The 25,132-nt window shown below is 42.0% G+C and overlaps 3 protein-coding genes across 11 annotated transcripts in view; 1 reads left to right on the top strand and 2 right to left on the bottom strand.

The window, feature by feature from the left end:
- Positions 1 to 24,875, bottom strand: part of rbpms2a (RNA binding protein, mRNA processing factor 2a) — a 168,958-nt gene extending 144,083 nt beyond the window's left edge. Inside the window, exons 1-8 of one of the 7 annotated variants that reach the window (XR_013298034.1) lie at positions 24,319 to 24,875; positions 22,508 to 22,585; positions 20,067 to 20,105; positions 19,903 to 19,965; positions 18,675 to 18,825; positions 18,171 to 18,334; positions 16,589 to 16,661; positions 16,067 to 16,198 (exon numbers count right to left, since the gene is read on the bottom strand). Coding sequence is in view for 4 of the 7 variants with exons in the window: in XM_077591728.1 (XP_077447854.1) it covers positions 16,596 to 16,661; positions 18,171 to 18,334; positions 18,675 to 18,825; positions 19,903 to 19,965; positions 20,067 to 20,105; positions 22,508 to 22,585; positions 24,319 to 24,372 (615 nt within the window). In the remaining 3 variants the exon portion in view is untranslated. Of the gene's footprint in view, positions 1 to 15,202; positions 16,199 to 16,588; positions 16,662 to 18,170; positions 18,335 to 18,674; positions 18,826 to 19,902; positions 19,966 to 20,066; positions 20,106 to 22,507; positions 22,586 to 24,318 lie in introns of those variants that run through there. The other 6 variants (XM_077591728.1, XM_077591738.1, XR_013298037.1 and 3 more) reach the window with 6 other exon arrangements.
- On the top strand, positions 13 to 1,699 carry rps17 (ribosomal protein S17). The gene is made up of 5 exons (XM_077587140.1): positions 13 to 132; positions 493 to 644; positions 1,214 to 1,319; positions 1,400 to 1,465; positions 1,543 to 1,699. The coding sequence occupies exons 1-5, from the start codon at positions 130 to 132 to the stop codon at positions 1,618 to 1,620; spliced, it is 405 nt and encodes a 134-aa protein (XP_077443266.1). The 5' UTR covers positions 13 to 129; the 3' UTR covers positions 1,621 to 1,699.
- On the bottom strand, positions 2,628 to 11,426 carry LOC144068253 (cytoplasmic polyadenylation element-binding protein 1-like). Of its 3 annotated transcripts, none has more exons than XM_077592626.1 (12): positions 11,269 to 11,426; positions 10,856 to 11,027; positions 9,164 to 9,391; positions 8,087 to 8,316; positions 7,427 to 7,682; positions 7,237 to 7,350; positions 6,655 to 6,759; positions 5,759 to 5,895; positions 5,472 to 5,670; positions 4,150 to 4,244; positions 3,998 to 4,078; positions 2,628 to 3,914 (listed from the first exon to the last, which is right to left on the bottom strand). In XM_077592626.1, exons 1-12 carry the CDS (start codon positions 11,281 to 11,283, stop codon positions 3,804 to 3,806), a joined length of 1,743 nt encoding a protein of 580 aa, XP_077448752.1. In that variant the 5' UTR covers positions 11,284 to 11,426; the 3' UTR covers positions 2,628 to 3,803. The 3 variants fall into 3 exon arrangements, with proteins under 3 accessions (XP_077448752.1, XP_077448761.1, XP_077448771.1); XM_077592635.1 differs by having other exon boundaries at positions 6,670 to 6,759; XM_077592645.1 differs by lacking the exons at positions 10,856 to 11,027; positions 11,269 to 11,426 and adding an exon at positions 9,485 to 9,647.
- Positions 24,876 to 25,132: the final 257 nt, after the last annotated feature.

Here is a 25,132-nt window from a genome sequence, read left to right as displayed (position 1 = left end):
TGCTGCTGCTACGACGGCCTTCGACCACTCTGTGACGCTGTTGTAAAGTTGCATGATGATATGTGGTTGGGAAAAGTGTAAACTTCCGGTTGAACTGCGCTCACGTCCTCTTTTCCGGCCTGAATCAACATGGTGCGTATCCTCAACTCAGTCTATTCTTCCAGTTGTGCATAATCCTTTACCATCATCATTTTCTGACATCATACTCATCTTTTAAACGCATCGTTTAGTACAAAAACATAACCTTTAACTCGCCCGAAATGATATTTCGATGAACCGTAGAGAGCCAAGGTAGATTAAATTAATTGAGTAGAGTGGTACAAAAAGCGAAAACTTCCAGCGTGTTAAACGTCCCTATTTATTTAATATGCTCATATTTACGATTAAACGTAGGCTTGGGATTGTTATAAAAAGAAGTATATATATATTCAGCATGTACAAGCATGGAAAACGACGGTGACGGTGAATTGTGTTTTGTGTGGGGACCACTAGGGACGAGTCAGGACGAAGACCGTGAAAAAGGCCGCCAGGGTCATCATCGAGAAGTACTACACCCGTCTGGGCAATGACTTCCACACCAACAAGAGGTTGTGCGAGGAGATCGCCATCATCCCCAGCAAACCTCTTCGCAACAAAATCGCAGGGTGAGATTTCTGCTATTTTATATGTGGTTGACACAAGTTATACACCAAGAACCAACATATTAAACTCAGTCAACATCAGCATTCAAAAATCAAATCTGCCAATTTATTTTCCATTTAATTTTCTAAATCACTGGGGCGAGTGGTTAGCGCGTCAGCCTCACAGCACTGGGGTCCTGGGTTCAAATCCAGGTCGTGTCCATCTGTGTGGAGTTAGCATGTTGTCCTGGGCCTGCGTGAGTTTATTCCAGGTACCCTGGTTTCCTCCCACATTCCTAAAAACATGCATGGTAGGGTGATTGGACACTGTAAATTGCCCGTAGGTATGGGTGTGAGTGTCCATGGTTGTCTGTCCTTTTGTGCCCTGTGATAGGCTGGCCCCCGATTCAAGGTGCCCCCGCCTCTGGCCCAGAGTCAGCTGGGATGTCCAAAAAATGATTTATCAATCAGCACAATCGGGAAAGCTGTCAATTTATTAATCAATTAATTTTGGCACTTACAACATGGTGCGTGACAGAAAAAAAATGAGTTTGACACCCCCTGGTCTAAATGTGCATGGTTTTGCAACGCAGGTATGTGACTCACTTGATGAAGCGCATCCAACGCGGGCCAGTGCGAGGCATCTCCATCAAGCTCCAGGAGGATGAGAGGGAGAGGAGGGACAATTACGTGCCCGAGGTATGGTTTGAAGCTCACCCTTGGTGTCTGGGATCCAATGTCGAGCAGCGTAATGAAACGGGTCGGGTCCTCTTTTGCAGATCTCGGCTCTGGACCAGGAGATGATCGAGGTGGACCCGGAGACTAAAGAAATGCTGAAGATGCTGGTAAGTGCACATGCAGCAAATTTCTACAGGGAGCGTGCATTTTACAACCTTAATTGTTGGTGTGTGTTTTTCCACAGGACTTTGGTAACATCTCCAAGCTTCAAGTGACTCAGCCCGTTATTGGCATGAATTTCAAAACCCCTCGTGGGCTTTAGTTAATATGCTGGAGTGAATTCAGATCCAACATCTTGTTCCTTTTCCAAATAAAGAGGAGTTGTTCATGCTTGACAGTTACCCGTTTTGTCTTTCTTTGGTTTTGGCCTTACAGAGAACTCCTTGCCTGCCATTGAGGGCACTAGATGTCCAATTCATTTAGAATGACCACAGAATAGAAGCCTTACTATATATGGCCTTTTTTCAGCAAATAAATGCCTCACTATACTTGGGTTTTAATGAACAAATTAAAGCCTTACTATATACATGGCTTATTTTTTAACAAATAAGCCTTATTATATGCAGTCATTCTGTTAAAGCACATGTCAAAGTGGCAGCCTGGTGGCCAAATCTGACCCGCCGCATCATTTTGTGTGGCCCGGGAAAGTAAATCAGTGCTGACTTTGTTTTAGGGTCAAATTAAAATGAAGAGTATAGATGTATTAAATTTCCTGATTTCCCCCCTTTTAAATCAAGTGTTTTTAGATCATTTTGTAAAATCTAATATAATTAAAAAAAAGCTAAAATTGTTTTAGATCTATAAAAAAACTGAATATTCAGGGCTTTTAATCCATTCATTAAAAAAAATTCTAAATATATTTAAAATGGTCCAGCCCGCATGAAATCAAGTTGACGTCAATGTGGCCCGCAAACCGCCCGAGTTTGACACCTTTGTGTTAAAGAAATACTAGTTATACTATATTTGTTTTTGCAGAAAAAATGGCCTTACTATACATGGTCTTTCAACAAGAAAGCCTTACTGCACTTTTTTTTTTAACCAAAAATAGCAATTCTGTGGAGATTACTAAACAAGAGCCATCCAGTTTCAGTGAGGATAAATTAGAATTTGGCTGCCAGGCTTAAAACAGCCTTTATGGAACGCACATAATAGGCCAGTATATTGTACCCAGTTTGGGTCCTCCACTGTCAACAACACATTCAAATATTTTTTTTCTTCATGGCAAAAACCCTTTTGAGCAGCCCTGGATTGAGAGAGCAAAGAGTCCACTTGAATGCTTAAACACCTTTATTGTGCCCAATCTGAACATACTCCACAACGGTAAGCAGCAAACTTGGAACTTGGCAGACCACAATGAGGTAGACTTTGCAAACTGTAAAAAGCAGCCGGGCGACTGGCATGACCGTCTTTGGCAATCACATCCTACTGTGACGGGAAGGCAAACTAGGCTTGCAAAGTGTGCGTTGGGAAGTCTACTCGAGGTCAGGGTGGACTAATTGATCCGCAACGTGGAAGTTCTTACATTCGACGGGAAGTAACTTCAGCCCACCGATGTACTAATGTGATTAAAACCCCTGCCACCTCTCTACATGTGCGCATCTAGGAAGAAAGAAAAAAGTGCAAACCCAAAAAAAAACATTTACTTGAAAACCGGTCTGCACTATGAGAGTATCACAACCGTGACAACGCAAGTTAGGTGGGACTTCCAAACTGTGCTCATCATGTTGATATCTGGCAGGGCAAATTAAAAAAGCGGGCAGAAAAAGAAAAAAAACAATGGACGAGGGAGGAAAAATAAAAATGGTTTTCTCCAAAACAGCCAGCAGGTAGAATTCTGTTCAAATTTTTTTTCATGTCACGACTTAAAACCATTTGCGTGTACAAATTAGTAAAAAACTGCGTAAAAGTCTGAAATGCGACTGGTTAAATGAAGCCCAACGTTCAACTCCCAAAGTAAGAAACGCCAGTTGGCTGGCACTGGGACGGGAAGAAAAAAAAACACGCCAACTGGGGGGGGAGAGGGGAACTAAAAATTTAAAGGCACTGTATGGCATCTGCCAATGAATGGCAATGAGACTTGCGTGACTGCTCTTCACTATGCAACATGTAAACAAAAAAAACAAAGATTAAGGGCATCTTCCTCCATTTCCAAACCTTCAGCTGACTCAGGTGTCTGAGAAAATGCTGGATAAGTGAACGGCCCCCTCCAACAAGGTCACAGTGCATAGTGCCACGAGTGTGAACAGCAACAACAGAGCAAGTGCAAAAAAGTGAACTTTTCCTACAGTGATATATATATACGTATACATACATATCTATATCCCCAGTGCCTGGTGGAGTGCCACGTGCCCCATTCCGCCCCTCGCGCCTTCGGAGGGAACGGATGTCTGGCACGTGCTCTGCGGCCCGGAACCCCCCACCGTGGAGGGTATTCTCGCCCTGGGCCTAGGTGGACTCCCTGTTCTTCTGGTTGCGCATGAGGGGCCGATGGTTGCTCAGGACGTCCATGGAATGCTGCCAGTGCCAGCACGAGCGGCAGTAGTACTTGAAGCAAGCCTGCGCACGGGAAAAAAAAGCACACGCACACAAAAGACGCTGCATTCGTCGGGCATGTTCCAATTTTTAGTGCGGATGCCTACCTGGTCTCTGCAGAAGAAAGGCCCAGCTTGGCGTATGCAAACTTGGCACATGGAATCCTCCAGGTAAGGGTCGATCTGGACCTGGAGAGAGAGATAAGTTGACTTGGATCTCTTTCATATTGGCATGTTTGTAGAACCTTTGCACTCGTTACCTTCTTGGTAAACTTGGGGCTTTTGATCTCCACGAAGGCCGCGCACACCGCCTTCAGGTAACTTCTCTGATTGTTAAAAGTCACACGGCCGGAGCCTGCACACGACAACGGGCAGACGTTACAGTAGGCCAGCCACAAACAATTATTTTTGTACTTAACTTCATGTATACATATTACACAAATGACAATATTGACTGTAGTTTTGCTTGTTTAATAACCATTTCCCTATTATATATAAAAACTAGAGCCACCTGATGGTGTAGTGTTTCCCAACCACTGCCGCGGCACACTGGTATGCCATGAGCAACATTTTTTTGCGTAATATTAGATTTAAATAACATTTGGAGAAAAGTCAAAATCACGCGATTAAAAACACGACATTACTTATTTTTGCATCACTCGAGCCGCAAGTTGTTCAGGGTCTGCAGACATCAACTTGTGGCGACATTACGGCAGTGTGAAAAATATGATTTTAGAATAATTTTGGAGGTTTATGTGATTCCTGCTGATAAAACTTTAATGACAATGACTATTGTTAATATAGGCGACAGTTTTAAATGAAAAGATTTTCAGATGGTGGTGTCCCTTGAGATTTCAATGCAAAAAGTGTGCTGCAGCTCAAAAAAGGTTGGGAGACACTGGTGTAGTGATTCACCCGCCTGACTTCAGTAGGGGCCGTCGGAGGCTAGAGTCCTACGGGTGGCAGTATGATTGGGAGTGCTAATGGTCGTCTGTCGCTCTGTACCCGATGGTTGATTAGTGCTGTCCAGCTTTTTTGTTTTTACAAATCAAAAATCAATTTGTCAGTTCTTCCTTGCTTCTAAATTAAGAACAAATAAACATTAAGTAAAATAAATAAATACAAATTTCAAATAAAGAAAAGAAAATCTTTGCTATCAACTCATTAGATTAAACTTACCTGCTGTCATTGACACCAATATAGAGTTAGAGAATCCATTTGGCCTTAGACAACTGTCAAGCTAATAAGGTTTTGGACAATTCTGACGCTTATATGAATTACCAACTCCCAAAATAGTCACCTGAATTGACAACTGATTTTTTTTGCTGTTGTTTTGCCAGCCTGACTCTACGATGAAGCAAAAAAACATTTCCAAGTTGGTGTTTTGCAACTAAACAACTTCTGCGTTGGTGTATTTTATTCTTTATTCACATCCTTTTATGATAGCTCAGGGCAGCCTTCATTTCAACTATTACGATCCTTGCCACTCCTAACCATTTCAAACACATTGCACATCTATCCCCGACACTGTCAGCCAATGATTTAAAAGTTCCCCAGTCGGAATGAATACGCACCATCTTACCTATGGGATATTTGTGTTTGTCCGTGTCAATGCCCGCGTACATGACCCCTCCGAACAAGTCGTTCATAATGGTGGCCAGCGCTTCGGCGTTGAGCATGCCGTGCAGTGCGCCCACGAACACCGTCTTGCTGGGGTCCAAACGCTGCGTGGGGAAGCGCACGTAGTTGCTGTCCGAAATGACCCACGGGATAACCTGCACCTGCAGTCACAGCACGAGAGATCTCTCGCCGGTCATTTATTTGGCTTGGAATGGCTGGCAAGAAGCATTTGATCAAACTTCTACTCACGTCCTTGCAACGCATTCGGCGACTGGACATTTTGAAGTAGTACTCCCTGTTATCCTCTGGGTGGAAGGGGTCCTGAGAGCAGGCATGGAGCAAGGCCCGCACAGATTTCTCATTTTCAAACACCAGGTAGACATAGCCTACAGGGACACCAAGAAGACAATTTCAAACTAGAGCTGGGGAGACATTTCAAATCCCCATTTAGAGAGGAAAAAAAATTATAGGTCAATATTTTGAGGAAGGCTGCAATTAAGAGTTGACCTTAAAAATCATTGAAGTTTCTAATTTCTCACTTATAAACCAATCCCTGATTCAAAATTTTCACCTCCATGTTCATGGTTTTAATGGGGAGTGTTACTTTGAAGGGGAAAATCTTAAGAAAAATCATCACATGTGGTATCTGAGATACTGTATGTATCAAAAGTACATTAGGGTCAATGTCATAAGGAATTACTTCATCTTGTAATGGTTGTTTTCTTACTGCAAAACAGAAAATAACCAACAAATAGTAAATGTTACTTTTCCGACATATCGTGGTGAAAAAGAGTATAGCAAGCCTTGTGCACATATAATCCGCACCCTTGATTTAGTCTTTTTATTTTGTTACAAATATGGCTTACATGTGAGAAAATACGGTAATTCACAATTCCACTTCAGTCATGCAAAACTGCCAAGTCACTATCAGCAATGAAAGATTGGGGGCTCAAAAACCTCAAACTATAACAAAGATTGACCAGAACACTAAGTGGTAAAAATAATTAAATAGGGAGCGTTTTTTTAGCCAATCACTCTTCTTTCATCTCATCTACGTGACACTCATCAGCATGCTAACATGTTCACCACAGTGCCACCTGAAAACCTTCATAGGGAAAATGGCCTACCCATTTGTCACTCATTACCTTTGGCCACATTACCTTTGGGAGGACAGCGAGGGTGCTTTCCGTCCTTACCAGGCCATTCCACCGACAGAGGACCATACCCAGTGAAGGTGTTGATGAGTGCACCTGAAAAGGAGTTTGCTTTTAAGGCACTCTTCGATTGGCGTGGATGTGCTGACATGGTAAAAGCTACGAACATATCAAGGCTACTCGCGTCTGGCCAGTCAGAACATGTTTAACTAGGTAAGATGGCAACACCCTGAGCAAGCAGTGACCAGCAAAAGTGAGTTTTTTTTCACGGTTTATGGAAGAGGCATTTTTTTCATTCATAGACGTTAAAATAAATTTAGTTTGGCGTTTTATCTGTTAATATTTTCTCTAATTCAAAATAAATGACCGTATCGGCCACATTGTCTTGCGGTATGGCGTTTTGTCTGTCACCTTGCAGTTTTGTGCATGTCAAGTCTAATTTATGCACATAGACCATGCCCATGATTCAGTCATTTTTGTCCGACAAATGCGGCTTATATGCGAGTAAATACGGTAGTTAAAAAAAGCACAATCTTCAACTGAAATCATTGTATATCAACGAGAGCAAATTACCTTCTGTGATATCCCAAGGCACGCCACCGAGAAAGACCTTGCAAGAATAGAGCGGATCCTTGTTGTTTCTGGGAGGCAGTTGCCCGCTCCAAGTGAAGGTTGCTTCATTCACAGCTTAGCGCAAATAAAAAAAAAAACATTCATTTTTGTTGCATTCCCAAGTTTCCCCAAGCCAATTTGGCACACTTACCTGCAGCCTGTCTATGCAGGCGTGCCTCCCTCTCAATGCTGAAGGCTTCATCCGACGGGTCCAGGAGGTCTGCACCGGGCCAGAGCGAGCCGGTGCGCCAGCGGCGCGTGAGAGCAGAGGAGCCCGGGCTGGCGCTGGATGGCGGGCTGAGAGGAGAGCTCGTGTCTTGCGAGTCCAGACGGGAGCCCAGACGCAGGAGATCCTTCTGCATGTTTGATGTGAGGTAAGGCAGGGGTGGCGAAATCCGCAAAGTGGACTGTTGGAAACAGGAGATAGATTAGCCATTCGACCATTGCAGCATTTCATTTCAGCCTGTGTAAAGCTACTAAATCAGTGCCATGCTTGGCGACAATGCAACAAATATTTGGTGCTTAATATCGCTTGGTCGCAATAAATTCGATAAATTCCAATTGCCCCTTCATTCAAAATGAGGGGTCACCAACTGTGTTCCTTGACGGCACTATGCAGTCTGTTCTACACACTTGAATCAAATGATCAAAACCTCAGCAATCTCTCCAGAAGGTTGATAAAGATTGTGGTTGTTTGGTTGAGCTGAGTTGGAGAAGGGACATATGGAAAACAAACTGGATAGGTGCCCCCGAACACTGGAGTTGGTGACCCCCGGAGCTAAATATTTCCACAAAATGTCGTTCCACGCACCAACATATCACAGAGGTGGTCCGAACCAGAGCTGAAGCCACTTGTCTCAGAGTCTTCAGGGCTGCTCGAGCGCGAGTCCAAAAAGGAGCTGGAGTCCAAACGGTTACCCATGCGAGCCATGCCGGGGAACTTCTCCAGGAAGTCAGCAGTCATACTCATGGAATCTGTGGGCATGTAGGCTGGGGGCTTTCCAAGGACACTGCCAAAAGGACTGTTCAGGATGCTCAGCACTACAAAAAAGGTATAAATAAAAAGAATTGAACACAGCATCTGGCCATAGTCTTCTTACCATTTTATGTAACCTAACAATGGCTGGCGTAAGGATTGTAACAATACTGAATGGAGCATGGAAAAGGTGGTCTTGTAACTGGCGAGAACTGTAGCCGAGAGCAATTCAAAATGTGTTTGTGATGTTCGAAATGTGTTATTGATTGAATTGCTTCATGTAGAATAAAGCAAATGAAGCGCACTGCCGACACCCCTGCTACATCTCCTCTTGCAAGGGTATTACATTACGTGGGCTTGAGCGCTAGGTCCGGTTTTTATTTTCTTCCAGCATTGCCCAGATTTAGAATCTCTGGCCAGACTATTTGAAAACGTGCATGTGAGGCTAATTGAACATACTTCCCCCAAAAACCATCCCGATAAACAATAGTATTGCCGATTTACTTTTCTCCTGCTAGCATTCCAACACAAATACCGGGGGCATTACATTGGTCCGAACCGCGGTTGGAAGCGAACCGAGACCCCAACGAGGTCTCGAACCGGCTCTCTGGTCCGCACCAGAGTTGAGTGGTTTGTATGAAAATGAAAAAAAAAACGAGTCCAAAATGTGTATCCTCCGAACCTTCTCCCAAATGCAGCTTGTTTTTGAGACCCAAATTACCCACATTATAATGAACTTATGTATATCAAGCTTCATAGGAGTGTGAACTGAGATGAAGCAAAGCAAAATGCCACATCATCTTTGACCCTACAGCTCGAGGCGACAATCTGCTTTTACATTACAGATAACCTGAGGTACGACACCGCACCAATTTAAAATGCACATTTCTGCCAATTGCCAAATTGACTTACTTGAGGGTGAGCTCATCTGAACTTGGGAGGGAGAGGAGAATGACTCAGGCTCTGGGTTGCTCCAAGGTTTGTCCCAGCCAGATGAAGACAAGCGAAGAGACCTGAGGCCCAGACCCAGGTCTGCCACATTCTGCTGGACACGGGAAGACTGCACGTCCTGGGAGCCTGGCATGCCACCACAGTTGGCAAAGAGCATTCTCCTGGTACCCACCGCAATCGGGTCAGACTCTTCACAGGCCAGGGGAAGAGAAAGGACAGTGTTAGACGGGCACAAAACTCCCCTCACGGCCACAAAAGAGAACAGTTTGTTTTAAGCCATACCCTGGATGACGGGAAAGCTAACATGCTGCCTCTGCGTACCGTGCAAGTGCCATGCATCTCCATCTATATGGCTGACCCACCTAGCAGCATGTGACATAGCAGCTGATGCACTCCCACTCCCCTAATAATGACATCGGCCTATCCCACCTCCCTCCTCCCCTCCAAAAAGAAAAAAATAATTCTGTCGGAGCAACGAGCTAGATGGTGCCCCCCTCTCTGGTGGTCCAGGAGGCGTTTAGGCAGCAGAGAACCGCTGCCAATGCTGCGGCTCCAGTTTACTCTCTCTAGTCTGTTTCCTGAGCCAGCTGACCAAGGCAGCATGGGAGGGGGAGACAGCTTGAGCATGCGGGCATCATGACTCAGCAGGTTTTTTTGTGTTAGCATTCAGACATGAAGGCTGCTGAAAATGACAGAAGTCGGACAATAGTTTGTTCAGTCTCCCATTTCTTTCTTTCGAAGACCGAAATAAAAATAAAAAACACCAAGCAAAGCAGCTGACTGATCAAAAGTTAAAAAGCAGAGCAATGTGCATGAACTCCTCCCTTTTCTGTCTTTCTCTCTCTCTCTCTCTCTCTCTGGAGAGAGTCCAACCAAACACCAGATACAGCCCTGATTCAGCAACTGTCAAGCTGGGTATTGGCTTCAAGTCACTTTGCTCACAACTTTTATTGGAATACAACCATTTGATGAGAAATAGAAGTACTCAAAGCCGTTTTCACCATCCATTTTCGATGCAAATTGTCCATTGAAAAGGGTGCATTCTAGAAAGAGCCAGAAATTGTGCTCCAGTACATCACATTTGGTAGAAAAATAAAGTGCTGCAATGCTGTAAAGCACTGATGCAGCATGAATCAGCTAGGAGCTAAAAAAAAATCTTTACTTGCAAATAAGATATGAACCAAATGCATGCATTTCTGATACTCACCAGTCTTTATTCAACATTAATATTTTTACATTCACCCACTCTACAAGTCTTTTCAAGCCAGTCATGTAACCTTTGGCCTTTGACGACACTGTCTATTTTGACTGGAAAAGGGTGGAATTGAATGGTTGCAGCCATTCCTGATGGGTAAAATAGTTTGGACTAACACTCCATTCTAAACAATGGCTCGTATTTCAGTGGCCGTAACTGCCAATGACAAAAAAACTCACCGTGTAAGTTACGTTTCTCATGTACCGAGGCAAATACAATGGAAGTGCACTTGTTACATATGACAATTAAACGTTTACATGTTTAAAAAATATGACTAAGAAACCTTTATATAACATAAATTTGAACGTTTATGAGAATGAATAGAATAGTTTCAGAACCCTCGAACAGGCTTGGAAGTCAAATGGCCGCACATTGTGACTTAAAATGTGAATTTTTACCACATAGGAAGTCCGCCTTTCCCTTAGTGTTGTTCGGAGTGGTGCACACGCCGGTCAAATCCAGAGCGTTGCCGAGCATGGTGTTCATCCTGCGGAAGACGTCTGCGTTGCTGCACGTCGACAAGGCCGGAGAGTCCGAGTTCGGGCTGTCGGGCCTACGAGGCTCGTTTCGCTATGCCCAAAAGAAGAGCACATATTCGTTCATGGCTGATATCAGGGTGACCATAAGCTACAATATTAGCCACATGCCGCTTTCAAACATCAATAGAACACTGCGTGACAATGCCAGTCAAACGGATAGAAGACAAAGTTTTTTGGGGGGGTGAAAAGGGTGCTTCTATAATGACACTACGAAAAGAATTGCTTTGGGCAGACGCATAAATTTGACCATTATCGTGTAACGTCACACTCACCAGAGAATAGGCCATTTTGTAGACGCTGTATGGCGAAATAATGACAAAGAAAACCAGACAGCATTAAAAGCTTCTATTTATGAGTTGGGTTTACCAGGTAATTAGTGTCAATGCGTTGAACGTGTGCAAATTGGCGAATGGTTGAGCCTGGAGGGCCTTCTTCTAGTCACGTGATCTCATTGGAGGTCATCGCCGCGCCAATCAAATTGCAATTTCTACCGTGGGAATGTATCTTGGTGTTTTCGAAAACAAACAAAAAAAATAGTACTATACAAAAGCAAAATGTATCGTTTTGGTATTTTTCTCTCTCATAAAAATATGAGTATAAATAGTGTTATACAAAAGCAAAATGTATCGTTTTGGTATTTTTTTCTCATAGAAATATGAGTATAGTACTAAAAATGTTTTTTAAATAGGATGGGTGGATGATAGAACTAAGGTAGGAAAGTGGATTACATTAGGTTAGAATAGATTGACAGACAAAAAGACAGACATAGTGGTCTTTAGTCATTTATAATAAATAAAGAGTAAAATAAAATATATTTTTTTCATTTTCTGAATCGCTTATCCTTTACAAAGGTCACGAGGGGTGCTGGAGCCTATCCCAGCCTGGCACCAGGCAGGCGACACCCTGAATCAGGGGCCAGCCAATTGCAAGGCACAAAGAAACAGACAACCACAATTCATGTTCACACTCATACCTAGGGGCAATTTAAAATGTTTAACCACCCTACCCTGCATGTTTTTTGGGATGTGGGAGGAAACCGGAGTACCCAGAGAAAACCCACACAAGCTGTGGAGAACAGGCAAACTCCACACAGCATTCAAAACGCTATTCTTGCCTCTTTTCATTTATCCGTTTTCCGTACCGCTTGTCCACACAAAGGTTGTGGGGGTGCGGGAGCTTATCCCAGCCAACTGTAGGCAGTAGGCTGGCTACACCCGAAATCAGTGTCCAACCAATTGCAGGGCACAAAACACGAAAACCATTCACACGCAGACTCATACTTGGGGGATCAACCAGTTGACCATGCATGTTTTTGGGATGTGATTGTAACCAGAGTACCCGGAGAAAACCAACATAGGCATGGGCTAACCTACTCTTAACCGTGCCGCCAAATTTGTGGCAGATTCAATGTTATTTCTAATCTAGAACATAGATGGCAAAATCAAAAGTTTAAGCGAGAAAATGTATCAATGTAATTAGAAAAATATGTAGATTTTTTTTGCAAACACCTGATGGTGTAGAGCACGTGTCAAAGTGGCAGCCCGGGGGCCAAATCTGGCCCCCCGCATCATTTTGTGTGGCCCGGGAAAGTAAATCATGAGTGCCGACTTTCTGTTTTAGGATCAAATTAAAATGAAGAGTATAGATGTATATTAAATTTCCTGATTTTCCCCCTTTTAAATCAATAATTGTAATTTCTTAATCCATTTTTTCTGTGTTTTTAGTTCAAAAATCATTTTGTAAAATCTAAAAATATATTTAAAAAGCTAAAATAAACATTGTTTTAGATCTATAAAAAACTGAATATTCAGGTCTTTTAATCCAGTTCTTTTAATCCATTTATTTAAAAAAAAATCTAAATTGGTCCGGCCCACATGAAATCGAGTTGACGTTAACGCGGCCCGCGAACCAACCCAAGTCTGACACCCCTGGTGTAGAGCAAGGGTGTCAGACCACGAATTTTGGAAAATTGCAACGAGTTTGAAGTTATCATATAAAAGGCATAAGATCATTCAAAGATCTTCAGGGCTTTAAATTGGATTGGATTGGATTGGAACTTTATTTCATCCCGTATTCTGGAAATTTCCTTGGTTGCAGTAGCAAGACAGTAGCAAGCACAGACCAAGCCACACGACTGGTGGGGTCGAGTCGCAAAGGTCGCAATGTAGCACAACAGGAATGCTACTGTGAAAGAAAACCCAGAATGGCGTCAGCAATACTTCCAGAAATGGCGTTGCTGAATACAAATATCCACTATTCCATAGGTTCCATACCCTGGTGTATCGGGTCTACGGTTCAAAGCACGGAAATTCCGCTTTCCTTCTATATGTACAGTAATCCCTCGAATATCGCGGGTAATGTAGACCAAACATGGCCACGATAATAAAAGAAAAACACAAAATAGGATCATATATTATTACTACCGTACTACATTTTTGCGCCTACACAAGCACGATTATCATGAAGTTTATTTATCAAATAATAATTATATGCATATGAAAATACGGTACTCGGACGTTTCGTCGAAAGACGTTTGGTCCCTGGACGTTTGGTCCGGACGTTTGGTCGAACGGACATTTGGTCGACTGGACGTTTGGTAGAACGGACGTTTGGTCGCCGGGTTCGCGAGTCCCGAGGTTTGAGTCACGAGACTTTCATTTGTTTAACCCTAACCCTACTATTCACTCAATGTTAAATAATAGTCATTAAATCCCCATTCACCCAATGTTAAAATCGATCAATAGCATGCGAAGCCGTTCTACCAAACGTCCATTCTACCAAACGTCCGGTCGACCAAACTTCCGGGGACCAAACGTCCGGGGACCAAACGTCTTTCGACGAAACATCCCGTCACGTGAAAAGACTATACTAATAAATTAATATTTAGATATTAATTTATATATTTAAAAAAATTCTAAAAAGGGCGGTCCGGCGAATGAGTGGTTAACACGTGGGCCTCGCAGTGGGGGACCTGGGTTCAAATCCAGATCGGTCCACCTGTGTGGCGTTTGCATGTTCTACCCGGGCCTGCGTGTGTTTTCTCTGGGTACTCCGGTTTCCTCCCACATTCGAAAGACACAAATGGTAGGCTGATTGGACACTCTAGTGAGGATAAAGCAGTTCAGAAGATGAGATAAGATGAAAAACAGCAAATAATAATATAGGTCAGTCGAGTTCCTTCCAAAAATGTTTGTGATGGCCATTCATGCATTCAACCAGAAGATGGCAACACCATCCTGTAATGAAAACATTCTAGGTATTGCTCGATTGTCCTTCTCTTGAATTAGCATTAAATAACATTGCCAGGTCAGCATAATATGAATCTGATCATTGTCTCTGGAGGTTTTCTACATATTGTATTTTGTATTGTTTACTTTTGTTTATAGAAGTGCAAAATATCTAATTGTAAACCAATGCGCTTACTGTTTGCCTGTATTCAGCCTGTGAATCTGTATATGAGATTCTGATCAAGTGAACAGAAAGTCTGCTTTCCAGGTGAATACGTTTTAGCAGTATTGACTTCACGTCAATCCAGATATGTGGCAAACCAACCACAGACCTTTAGATTTTCTCATGGGACAGAGAAATGGGCAATTATGTGGGTGGAAATAAGCAGTCTGTGGTTAAGTGTGCCATTCTTTTTCAAGGAAAGACGACATTTGATTACTTCCTCAGATCACACATTTGGCTTACTATTTCTTTTATTTTTAATTATTTGGTCCAAGTGTTAATGGGTATACCAATAATCATTGAAAATATACTGTATGCACATTGAACATTTGATCTCCATCCAGTTTAGTAAAAATGTCACCAAGTCTGTAACTGCTGCAAAGAATGCAATTAAAGCCAGAAAATGGCAACCAAAGTGGAGGCTTAGTCAATGGGCAAAGCCGTCTGTTTAAGTTGCAACGCCATAGTCAAGAAATGTCTATAGTTAAGTGGTGCAATCAGACAGCTGCCACATTGAGAACAGTCCTCAGTCCCTTGAGGAGTCATGGTCTGTTGAGCAGAGTTCCACCAGCTTGCGTTTAACCCAACCCATGGAACTAGTGAGACCCTAATGCATCAGTGCATTACAAATGAATTGTTAGGAATCTATTATTAATAAGCACATCTCCTGCCCAAACAGACGTCAATCTTTCAGTGAGCAAGTGTTTACAAACTGTCAAGACTCTCAATTGGCTTGATTTCGGAAATAAGACGCACTTAAAGATTTTTTTTCCATTTTTATTCTTTACATCTTATGCACAGCAGATACAGAGACAAACATGTTTCTAAACCACAAACTAAATTCCTCCCCTCCAATCTTGCTTCATTTCAAAATGGGCCTCCAAAAAGTTTGTAGTCTAGTTTCACATTCTGAAAGATGGTTTCACAGCAATCTCATTTAAGCAGAATGGCCCATGCCCTGTTCAGAATACTTTGAATTTTCAGACAGACAACCCCTTCCCCATTGAAACAAATTGCACTTTTCTTTCTCTAAAACTATTTAAACAGGATTATAGGAACAAAAAAACCCACCAAAACCAAGAGACAACTAAACATTCAACTCATACATGTTCATTTAGTTGCACAAAATGCATAAATATACACATTACACAAAAAGTACAAAAATACTTGTACTTTATTCTCTTCAAATGACACCAATATGATCATAGGGAAAGGGTTGTCAGAACATGGGGATGCTGTTACAAGGTCCATGCGAGATAAGCCAATGAACAACAGTTGAGCTTTGACAGCGGTAAGACCAAGGAGCTACAGGAAAACAAAACATTTTGCTGTCCAGGCTAAATCAATGAGGCAACACAAACACTGAGGAAAAATAGGATACACAGAATTCTTATAAATTCATGCCAAAAATACTTGAACATGCAATGAATTGACACTTCTAACCCCTTTGAGGCCAGTGGTAAAAGCCACAAAAAGGGACTATCTTCAAGGTGTTAATTTCCCTCAGCAACCATCTTCCATGGAGCTTTGACTAGCTTGCGAAAGCTTCTAAAGCAAGTGTTATTCTGTACCACAAAAAGGGGCACATGAAGATTGTCAACAGCAAGATGGGGTTTCTACACACTGTCCCAACAGACAATTGGAGATATAAATACTGTTTCTAATGCACATTTGTCCATTAAATAAACCTGCTTAAATTAATGAGCTTGGCAAACCTCACTTCAACTGAACAAAGGTGTGGCTTCCAGGGACCTGCAAAAAACAAAAAAACAAAGATATTATTCCTTTGGCAAACACTAGTATATATTAAGGGTGTGTGGGGGGGGGGCTTCCTTTACTGTACAACTTAAACCTGACCAATTTTGACTAGTGGCTTCATATGAAAAAAAAAAAAACAGACATCTATCAAGAAAACATACACTCAAGTTGTTCTATGTAAAATTATAATGTGCTAAATCAAGGAAAAACCTAAAATCTGGAACTAAACTTTTAATCACATAATTTGTAGACTTTGAAGTTTTGTAGAGTTTGTAACACATTGGATGACTTTGTAATTGTTGGACAGGTTTGCACGAGATCAAGTCTGCAGTCAGAGAGGTGAATTGTGAAATTCTCAACACTGTTGGACCAAAGGTTACTCACTAAATATCTAACAAAACTGCCGGGATTTCCATCCAGGCTGGGAAGTCTCAGAAGGAGTAGGGTACCAGCGCATCTGAAGAAACACAAACAGTCATTTCAAATCGAAGTGTTTTGTCCATACATTTTCCCTTAGAGTTTTCAGCTTTTACATTTCTGCTCAATGGGAACTTTGCTTTCCAGAAGCCATGACATCACAGGCAGACAACTTTATAGTCAGAAGATTAGTTGAGATACAATTGCTGGGAGATGCTGAGAACTCCAAATTCAGGAATCTCTCAGTTTTCAATTAGAAAGCCCCCCCCTTTGCCCATGCACACACATTTGGGCTACATTAGGTCAGGAGTATTTCTCCAAGCAAATACCAAGCATTCCCCAACCTCAAGTGCCCAGCAGAAGGGCCCATGTCACAGTGCTTTGTGATGTACCTGCTATTTCTTAACTATGAAGTGAAATTAAGACACTAACACATTCACTTGAAATGACTGCTAAACAGACTAGATATTGTTCTTTGTACAAGTACAAGACGAACACAGTGTAGCTTTTTTTAGGGAACAAAAAGGTTACTTAACCACTAAACCTTTAGAGGGCAAATTGACTTTTTGTTGCAAAAAACAACCTCAAAGACATTCCATGTATACGAACATCCTTTTTGTGTTATTTCATCCAAACTTTAACTATTAACAGACGCTAACAAAAATATATTCATATGTGAATGCCAGTTAACAATAATTAAAATATATATTTTACAATGAATTATTTTCATGACTAAATAGGAATGGGAATTAATTTTGACAAAAACAAATGTAAAATGTGGTAAAACAATACAGTTTGTGGCTCCCAATTTTACTCTATAATTGCTATGGCATTGACAACTGAAATAATTTTAAAAAATAATTTGGGAAATAAAAATTCTATAAAAACAGGTTTTTTTTAATTAAGTCATTTAAAAATAGATGAAAATAGACAATTTAGTTCTTTTATTTTGTTTTGTTTTTTTTAAATGAAAACCATGCTGCGCAGCTCACTCACTAAATTTTGGTTCAAAGACAGTTTGCATGCCTTTTGGTGGGTAGGTTAAAACCCAATGGCAACAATACATCCACATTTAACCTTATCAGTACACAAAAAAACCTTTAAAGTTGGGCTTGATGCATATACACAGAATATTACCTACCAAACTTCATTGTGATCGTCCACGAATAAGAAGGGTTGCAATTTTTGTTTACTTCCCAGCAAGAACGAAAACAAAGCGAGTTTTTGAGAGACACCCCTCGAAGCGGTGCAAAACTAAATTTAAAAAAAGAAAGCTATTACCTCATTGCCTACCACTGAAATCAACTGAAGACCAATCCTATCCAATTTAATAATGGATTGGATGTCTAATGCTGGCAATGCCTGCCAATAAGTCAAATGACTGGCCAATAAAAAGTCAGACAATTTTTAACATGAAACCGCCCTCTCTCATCAAACAGCCACATCATGAAGGTTCACTAACCTTTGTAGTGTTTGAAAGCGAGTGCCCTAACATGCTAAGTGGTCTGGATGTGTTGAAAAGAACATGCAAGATAGAAGAAAGACACACCGGTTGGTCCCTCACCTGGGCGTGGAGGGCCGCAGCCGCAGCAGCCGCTGCCGGGTAAGTAAAGGCCGCGTGAGGGAGGCCGGGGGTCAGCTCAGTCGTGTACAGTGGGTAAGGGGTCCACGCGTCGGGGGAGGCTGGAATCAGTGCTGCCCCTGTCAGGTCATCTGGGAATTTGAGGTCACACATTGGAACAAAGCTGATAACTAAGTAGGATTGAGCGATCAAATAAAAATATCAAAAACGCGCAAGCAGCATGTGTACATGTCTGTCTGCTAGCATGTGTAAAACCATAAAGTTGGATGTTGGTTGAAGTTAATTTATCATCCAGAAAGAAGCAAAGCAGCTGGAGAATTGAGACGCATGCAGGCGCAGGGCGTGTTAGATTTGTTAAAAAGATGTTAACCTCTATCAATTTGACATCAGAATTCTCGTCAAAAGCTCGATTACGGCACTGCCCAAGTGAGAGTGAATGCGAGCCTAGAGGAGTGCAGCCGAACAACTTACATGGGTCCCGTGCAATGAAGTGTGCTCCTAGAGCAGGGTGGATATTTGTGGGGTTCGGTGTGGCCATCAGCTTACTCTTTGCCATCTTCGTGTTGGCTTTAGCAAACTCTAAGCGTAGTGTCTGAGGGCTTTCGGGGTCAAAACGGATACCCTGAAGGAGAGACGGAGGGAAGGGGGGGAACATTGGATGGTAAGGGAGGTGGGCTGAGATCGAGGGGCTTAGTTTAGTCTCGCGCCATCTCCTTTCCTACAGCCGTCTTTTAATACTTAGGGTGTATCCTTCAAGTTTCCGATGGGCTGCGCTGCGCGGGGAACTCGCTGCACTCACTTCCTCTTTACTGCGCCCGCTTGAGCAGAACAGTTGGACAAAGGAATGGCTGAAGGATACGACCTCAAAGTATTTCCAGCAGCTTACACCTCTTCCTCCTTTCAATTAACTCCTTCGGTGCCATTGACGACAAAAGACGTCCAAATCAAGTGGCCCTTTTCAACCTTCCGAACTGAACTTTGTTATTCACAAGCTGGCATCCAATGTGTTTGAACTGAGGAGGGCTGGCAGTGAATGAACGAAACATTCGATGCGCCCCCACCCAGCTCAAACAGGTTGGACGGCCATCGCCGTCAATGGCAGCCAATGAGTTATGTGAGGAGTTACTACGACTGGAGGAGAACAAGATGAGGAAAGGGCAGACGACAAGACTGAGTGGCATTTTTGGGGTGGTTTTTACCTTGCTTGTGTTTTTGTGCCCTAAGCGCTGTGCCCGCATGCAAGTGAGAAGTATTTTGGAGTGTGTTTGTGTGTCTATGAGGTGATGCTCAATAAGGAAGGCTAGGCTATCAAAGTGTGTGTCTGTGTGTGCGTTAGACACTGCCACGGTGGCCTACTGGTGATACAATAAGGTTAAACTACTTAAGATGTGTTGAAATAACACTATAATGTGGCTAGAGAACAAGTAGAGTAAAGCAGTGATATGCACAAATTAGAAAAGCTACACCAGACTAAAGATGGATGTGTATCAAGGTCAAAGTAAACTACCGTAATGCTACAGGATTCGCCCATCTTTCCAAAAAAAGTCCCTGCCGTTGAATTATGAAAAGACAGAAAGTTGACTTGGTGGGAAAAATTGATTGGAGAGGATTCTCAAAACACTCCCTTAGGTTTTTTTTTTAGATTAATGTCAGAACAAAAAGCAGAAATGAAGAGATTGTAATGAATCGGAATACTTGCATTTAGAGCATTTTTTGCAGCTTCGGCTCCAGTTCGGCTGTCAAATGTTACAAACCCAACAGGCTGGAAGAGAAGGCAGGGATAACTTGATGAGCCTTAACCGATATTACCAAAAGACAAGAGTCTGAGCACAGGTTTAGGCATCAACAGATGGAGACACTCACCTGTTTTGATGTTAATTTAATCAGTGACCCTTCATAACCCTGCAGAGGAAAAAAGACAGCCAATTATCCACCAGCACAGAGTCACATGCAAGGAAGTCAAGCATGAACGTTGCTCGCTAAAAGAGGGGAAAAAAATCTTGCTTCTGAACCGTGAACTTGAGATGAAGCCACAGCTAGAATTATGCTTAAATTTCGTGAGTGTCGTTATTTGTGCTACTTCTGAACAACTGAATTTACATATACGGCATTGGGATTTTATAGAAGTGAATTTTTGGTCATTAGAAAAACCTGAAGGACAAGAAACCAACATAAATGGATTTTTATACAGGAGAGGTTCGCAAAGTGTTTAAGTTTACAAATTGCACATTTCTGAGCCCTTTGATAACTGCAAATAGTTTAGGAAATTGTTTGAAAAAAACAATCAGTATCTTATGGCTTAACTAATATAGTATAAGCATTGCTAAAAGTCTGGCACCATGTCAAGCGATCACTTCCATTATAAATTGTTTACATTGAAGAAAAAAAATATATATACACATACAGAAAAGATTCCATCCACTGGAAAGGTAATGATAAAAGTTGTTGTCTTCCATTGCCATTGAAAGAGTTAACCTCAATACAACCTGGCAAGATGTAGGTCTCAATTTTGGATATTACAAATATCTATTATTAAATAGATTTACATTAAAAATGTCGAAACAAAATCACTTTTATTTTATAGTCAATAATACCATGTCCATGCTAGTGAAAAAAATACACTTCTATACTACTGAATTTATTTTTATTTTTTTAAAACAGGAATAAAAGCCAATTATTACAGGAAGTATCTGCAAGACATTTTATCAATACTGGTAGTATCTTAAACAATCAAATCTGAGTATCCCAAGTTTACCCACACTTCTTACACCATAGCCGTTATCACACGCACCTGTGTTTGAGACTAGTGTACACTCGTGGGTATAACTCATCACAAAATGGCTGCGACCAAAAACTAGTGTCCATACATCATTTTCTGCAGTAAATATTTAAGAAACTTTCATACCTCAATTCTCTGCACAACCGTCTATTAAACGAACATCATGTACACTAGGGGCTCTTAAACTGGGAAGACTGGCTGTGAATGCTCACGTTTCCGTACCATTGGCGTCCAATCTATTTAGACCTGTAGGATTGGCAGCGATGGAACGTCAAAGGAAGCAAAGGAGCGTCCTATAAAGTGTGAGCTACTTGTGCCCTATTTGGGGGAGGAAGACATTTTGCTTCTTCATTCACCGAGTTGGGTCTCTCACAAGGTTGGTTGGTCAGTGGCAAGGGCTACTCATTTACACATTCCACAGGATCATCCATGTGCGAGCGATACCACTTCCAATTTGGTTAGTTAGGACACGAGTAGGTGGGGTGTTTAGGGACCCCGCAGCCCATTTGAAAAACACAGCCGTGAATGAACAATGCGTGGCCTCATTTTCATTTACGCAAATATTTGGACCCATTAACAAGGAGGCTGTTTGATTGAAGCTACCATGAACGACTCGGCTAGAAATCTAAGCCAGTGTTTCCCAACCATTGCGCCAAGACGTCCATTTTACCTCATTGTACAGCCAAAACAATCTACATGAAATAAGTGTTTTTGTTTTATTGCAAATGATTAAAAATGTATATATATATATATATTTTTGTTTTTGTTTTTGCCAAAGGAAATCAAGAAATTCAGCACCCGCCTCTTCGTTCTGAGATCGAGGGTTCTCTCCATGCCTGCGTGGGTTTACTCTGGGTACTCCAGGTACCTCCCACATCCCAAAACCATGCATGGTAGGCTGGTTGAACACTCAAAATTGAACCTTGGGATGAGTGTGCACGTGAATGTTCATCTCATTCCGACCTGTGATTCCCTAAAAAACAATTAGCCTGCTACCCACAGTTGGCTGGGATTGACTCCAGCACCCCCGACCCCTGTGAGGATAAGCCTATATGGGAAATGAATTAAATCAAGGATGCAATTATTCAAAGCAAGTTTATTTGCCTAGTTATTGCTTGTATTTGGAGACTCAGAAGATTTGCACTTAATTTACATACTAACTTTGTTTTGACCCTTCTGTCTTTATATGCTATGGTCGTTAAAATAGAAGACGCAGATAAAGTGGAAATTCTAAATTCCGGGAGATTTTAGTTTTAGGCCATGTCAGTAAAGCTTTTGTTTCCCTCTTCAATTGATAAAATTTGGGCACATTTACCAAACACAAAGCTGTTACACAGGCATGTATTTTCTGTTATAAATTGAACTTTTTTGCCATCTAGTGGAACATCACTCATTGCTTTGTCATTGTACATCACTTGCATTGGGATCTACAGTATATTTGTAACCTACAAGTTAAAGAAACATTCATGTTAATTCACCAGAATCTCACTCACAAATCGCCTTTGTAATAATTAGGACAACCTACCTTAAATGGTCTGAAGAGAAGGTACAATTCCCGTGGCTTGATGTCAACTGGTAGACCGCTGACAAAAAGTGTGCGTACCTAAAAAAAACATTGTGCAAAGCAAATAAGTTATAAAAAGATAGGGGGAACAAGGATTTATACACAACTCATTTAGTGTGAGAGTCTCTACGCATCAGGGTCCAAATAATTCACACATATCCAATAATACAGTAGCTGTCCAAACATAGTTACAAAATGCTCTTTATTTTCACAACCAGGTCACCCGTGAATCAAACCTTAGTGAAAGAACACTCTTTGTGAGCTCCCTAAATGAGCAAAGACCAAACAAGGCTCTCATCCCGCTGGGCGCGCACAGCTCATTGATGGCCGATGCCGAGCAGGCCCAGTGTGGCCGTGGAAACAAACAGTGCGCGGGGGCCCATTAGTTCTCAGCTGGTGGGGAAGCCTCGGCTACAATGGGGCTGCCAGAGGAACAGCGCCGGACAACAGTTCACAGCGTGACAGCATTTCCTTCCTCTGACCCATAGCCCTTTCCCTGCCGCTCAGCCATTTTTCAGGTGCCCTAGAACCAATTTCCTCTTTTACAACTCAAATATACAGCAGGCAAGATACCAGAGCAGCCGGTATCACAAGTCGGGGTGAGCAAGTCCGCCGACATGCTGGAATACTCAAGCAATCTGGAACGCGGCTTCAACAAAAACAAGCGGAATCAACGTGCGGATTTGGTAACACTACCGACTTTGGGCATTTGGCTTGATCGCTGCTGGCCTTAACATAATTGGGCATGCAAGCTTTGATAGGGATAATAGGCAAAAGTGGAGCAACAAAAGAGTCTAATGCTCCCCCTCAGTGCATCTTAAGCCATTTGTCCAGAAACTTAGCTGGAGACAAGGATGAATTATGGCAGCTGGAATAAGTCATCTTGTTTGAGGAAAAACAATAGGAAGTAAAGAGAAGGGGCATGAGAACCATTTAACTGGTTTAAAAAAAAATAAAACATGCTTGTTATAGGTGTTTCATTGTCACATTAACACTTTCTGGGTGCCTTATTAGATTAGATTTTTTTTTTTTTTTTTTTAAGATGAAATTTTGGGCCATGTAGACCACAATATTAACTCTTTCAGGGCCATTGACAATGGCATGGACCCGTGTGGTTCTTTTAAAATCTGTTTATCACTCAATCCATTTGTACTAGCAGGGCAAACGAACAAATGGCCATTGACTGCCAATATCTCAGTTCAAATGAATTGGACGTGTATAAAATTTAATCTAATCTAATCACTGTAAATACCAAACAATGAGTCAACATTTTGGATTCCTCGTATGGACGCTAGGTCTCAATTGTAATGATTTTTCACCAAAATATATTTTCAAATAAATACAAATACAAATATATCATTTTAAACCGAAATTGACTAGTTGTTGCCCTCCAATTACACTTTCTTTCATAGTATTTGGCAAAACGACAAAAATTGAGGCACATTTCATTTAGACTGGCTAAGAAGTTTATTTTCAGTACAGTTTGCATACCTGTCAACCTCTGCCGATAACTGCCCTTATAAATGATTATGATTCCCCTTACAAACCCCCCCCAAAACCTTACAAACACCGTACGGTGTTTGTAAGGTTTTTGGGGGGTTTGTAAGGGGAATCATAATCATTTATAAGGGCAGTTATCGGCAGAGGTTGACAGGTATGCAGTTTGCGACGAGTATTCGCAACCAAACGCAATTTGGACGTCCATACCCGTAACGGCATTCAACGAGCCCTGATTACGAGTCAGTAAAGGGGAGAAAAAATGTGAACCTGACCTCCTCCTCCATGGAGACATTGTTATTCGGCTCCGTATCAGTCTTCAGACTCATGTTGAGGATGCTACAGCGGCGCCGAGTGCGTACTGCCCGGGTGAGAGTGGCCCGAGGTGGGTTATGGCTTCGGTTCGAGTCCGGCGACGGTCCTTCCACTCGAAGTGAGGCGGTGAAGACTTCCTTTCGTTTTCCTCTCGAGTCCTTCAATTTCAATTCGAGTTTCGAACGGGATAAGCCTTCGCCTCCCCTGAAAAATAGCCGAGGGAGGTTTGAAAAAAAAACTGGGAGTGACGGAAAAAGAAAAGCAGCCGCGATAAACTAAAGGTAAAAACGTGGATTTTGTGCTCCGTGTTGTGAGGGTGAAAGACGGGGGAAAGAAGTGCGAGTAAAAAGCCCAAAGCCGGTCACATCAATGCCCTCAGCTGTGGGAATGCATGCGAGCGGGAGGAACGAGTCAACTTTTCTCCTCCTCCTGCTACTCAATTAGGTCATCAATTATGTGTGTGCGCGTGTATATGTATGTGTGTGTGTGAAGACGTAATCAGGCTGCAGATCAGCCTCAGCTGTGGCAGGAAGCGCCTCTACCGCCCGTTTCTATTCTTTTTTATTTATTTATCCCAAAATAAATCAATAAAATTTATTCCAAATAAAACCAAGCAAAATAATCTTCGTGTGATTAGAAGAATAGCACGATGGAAAGAAAAATATTAAAGAGGAGATTATTCAGTTGAGTTGGGAAACTGTTTTTGAGCTCCTCCCACCCAAGTTTATTGTTTTTACTCATGACTAGTCATTTTGACTGGGAGGACTGGCTGGG

Source organism: Stigmatopora argus, chromosome 2, assembly GCF_051989625.1.
Source record: "Stigmatopora argus isolate UIUO_Sarg chromosome 2, RoL_Sarg_1.0, whole genome shotgun sequence".
Classification (NCBI taxonomy): Eukaryota; Metazoa; Chordata; class Actinopteri; order Syngnathiformes; family Syngnathidae; genus Stigmatopora; species Stigmatopora argus.
Note: the sequence above shows the minus strand (reverse complement) of the source record. Positions and strands in the feature narration are given on the sequence as shown.

What these genes read in the sequence shown, in the direction of transcription:
- LOC144068253 (XM_077592626.1), bottom strand. An exon ending in CCTGCATAGACAGGCTGCAG is followed by an intron (nt 7,351 to 7,426) that starts GTAAGTGTGCCA and finishes ATTTGCGCTAAG; the next exon opens with CTGTGAATGAAGCAACCTTC. An exon ending in GCCTTGGGATATCACAGAAG is followed by an intron (nt 6,760 to 7,236) that starts GTAATTTGCTCT and finishes ACTCCTTTTCAG; the next exon opens with GTGCACTCATCAACACCTTC.
- rps17 (XM_077587140.1), top strand. An exon ending in CTTCGCAACAAAATCGCAGG is followed by an intron (nt 645 to 1,213) that starts GTGAGATTTCTG and finishes TTTGCAACGCAG; the next exon opens with GTATGTGACTCACTTGATGA. An exon ending in AAGAAATGCTGAAGATGCTG is followed by an intron (nt 1,466 to 1,542) that starts GTAAGTGCACAT and finishes GTTTTTCCACAG; the next exon opens with GACTTTGGTAACATCTCCAA.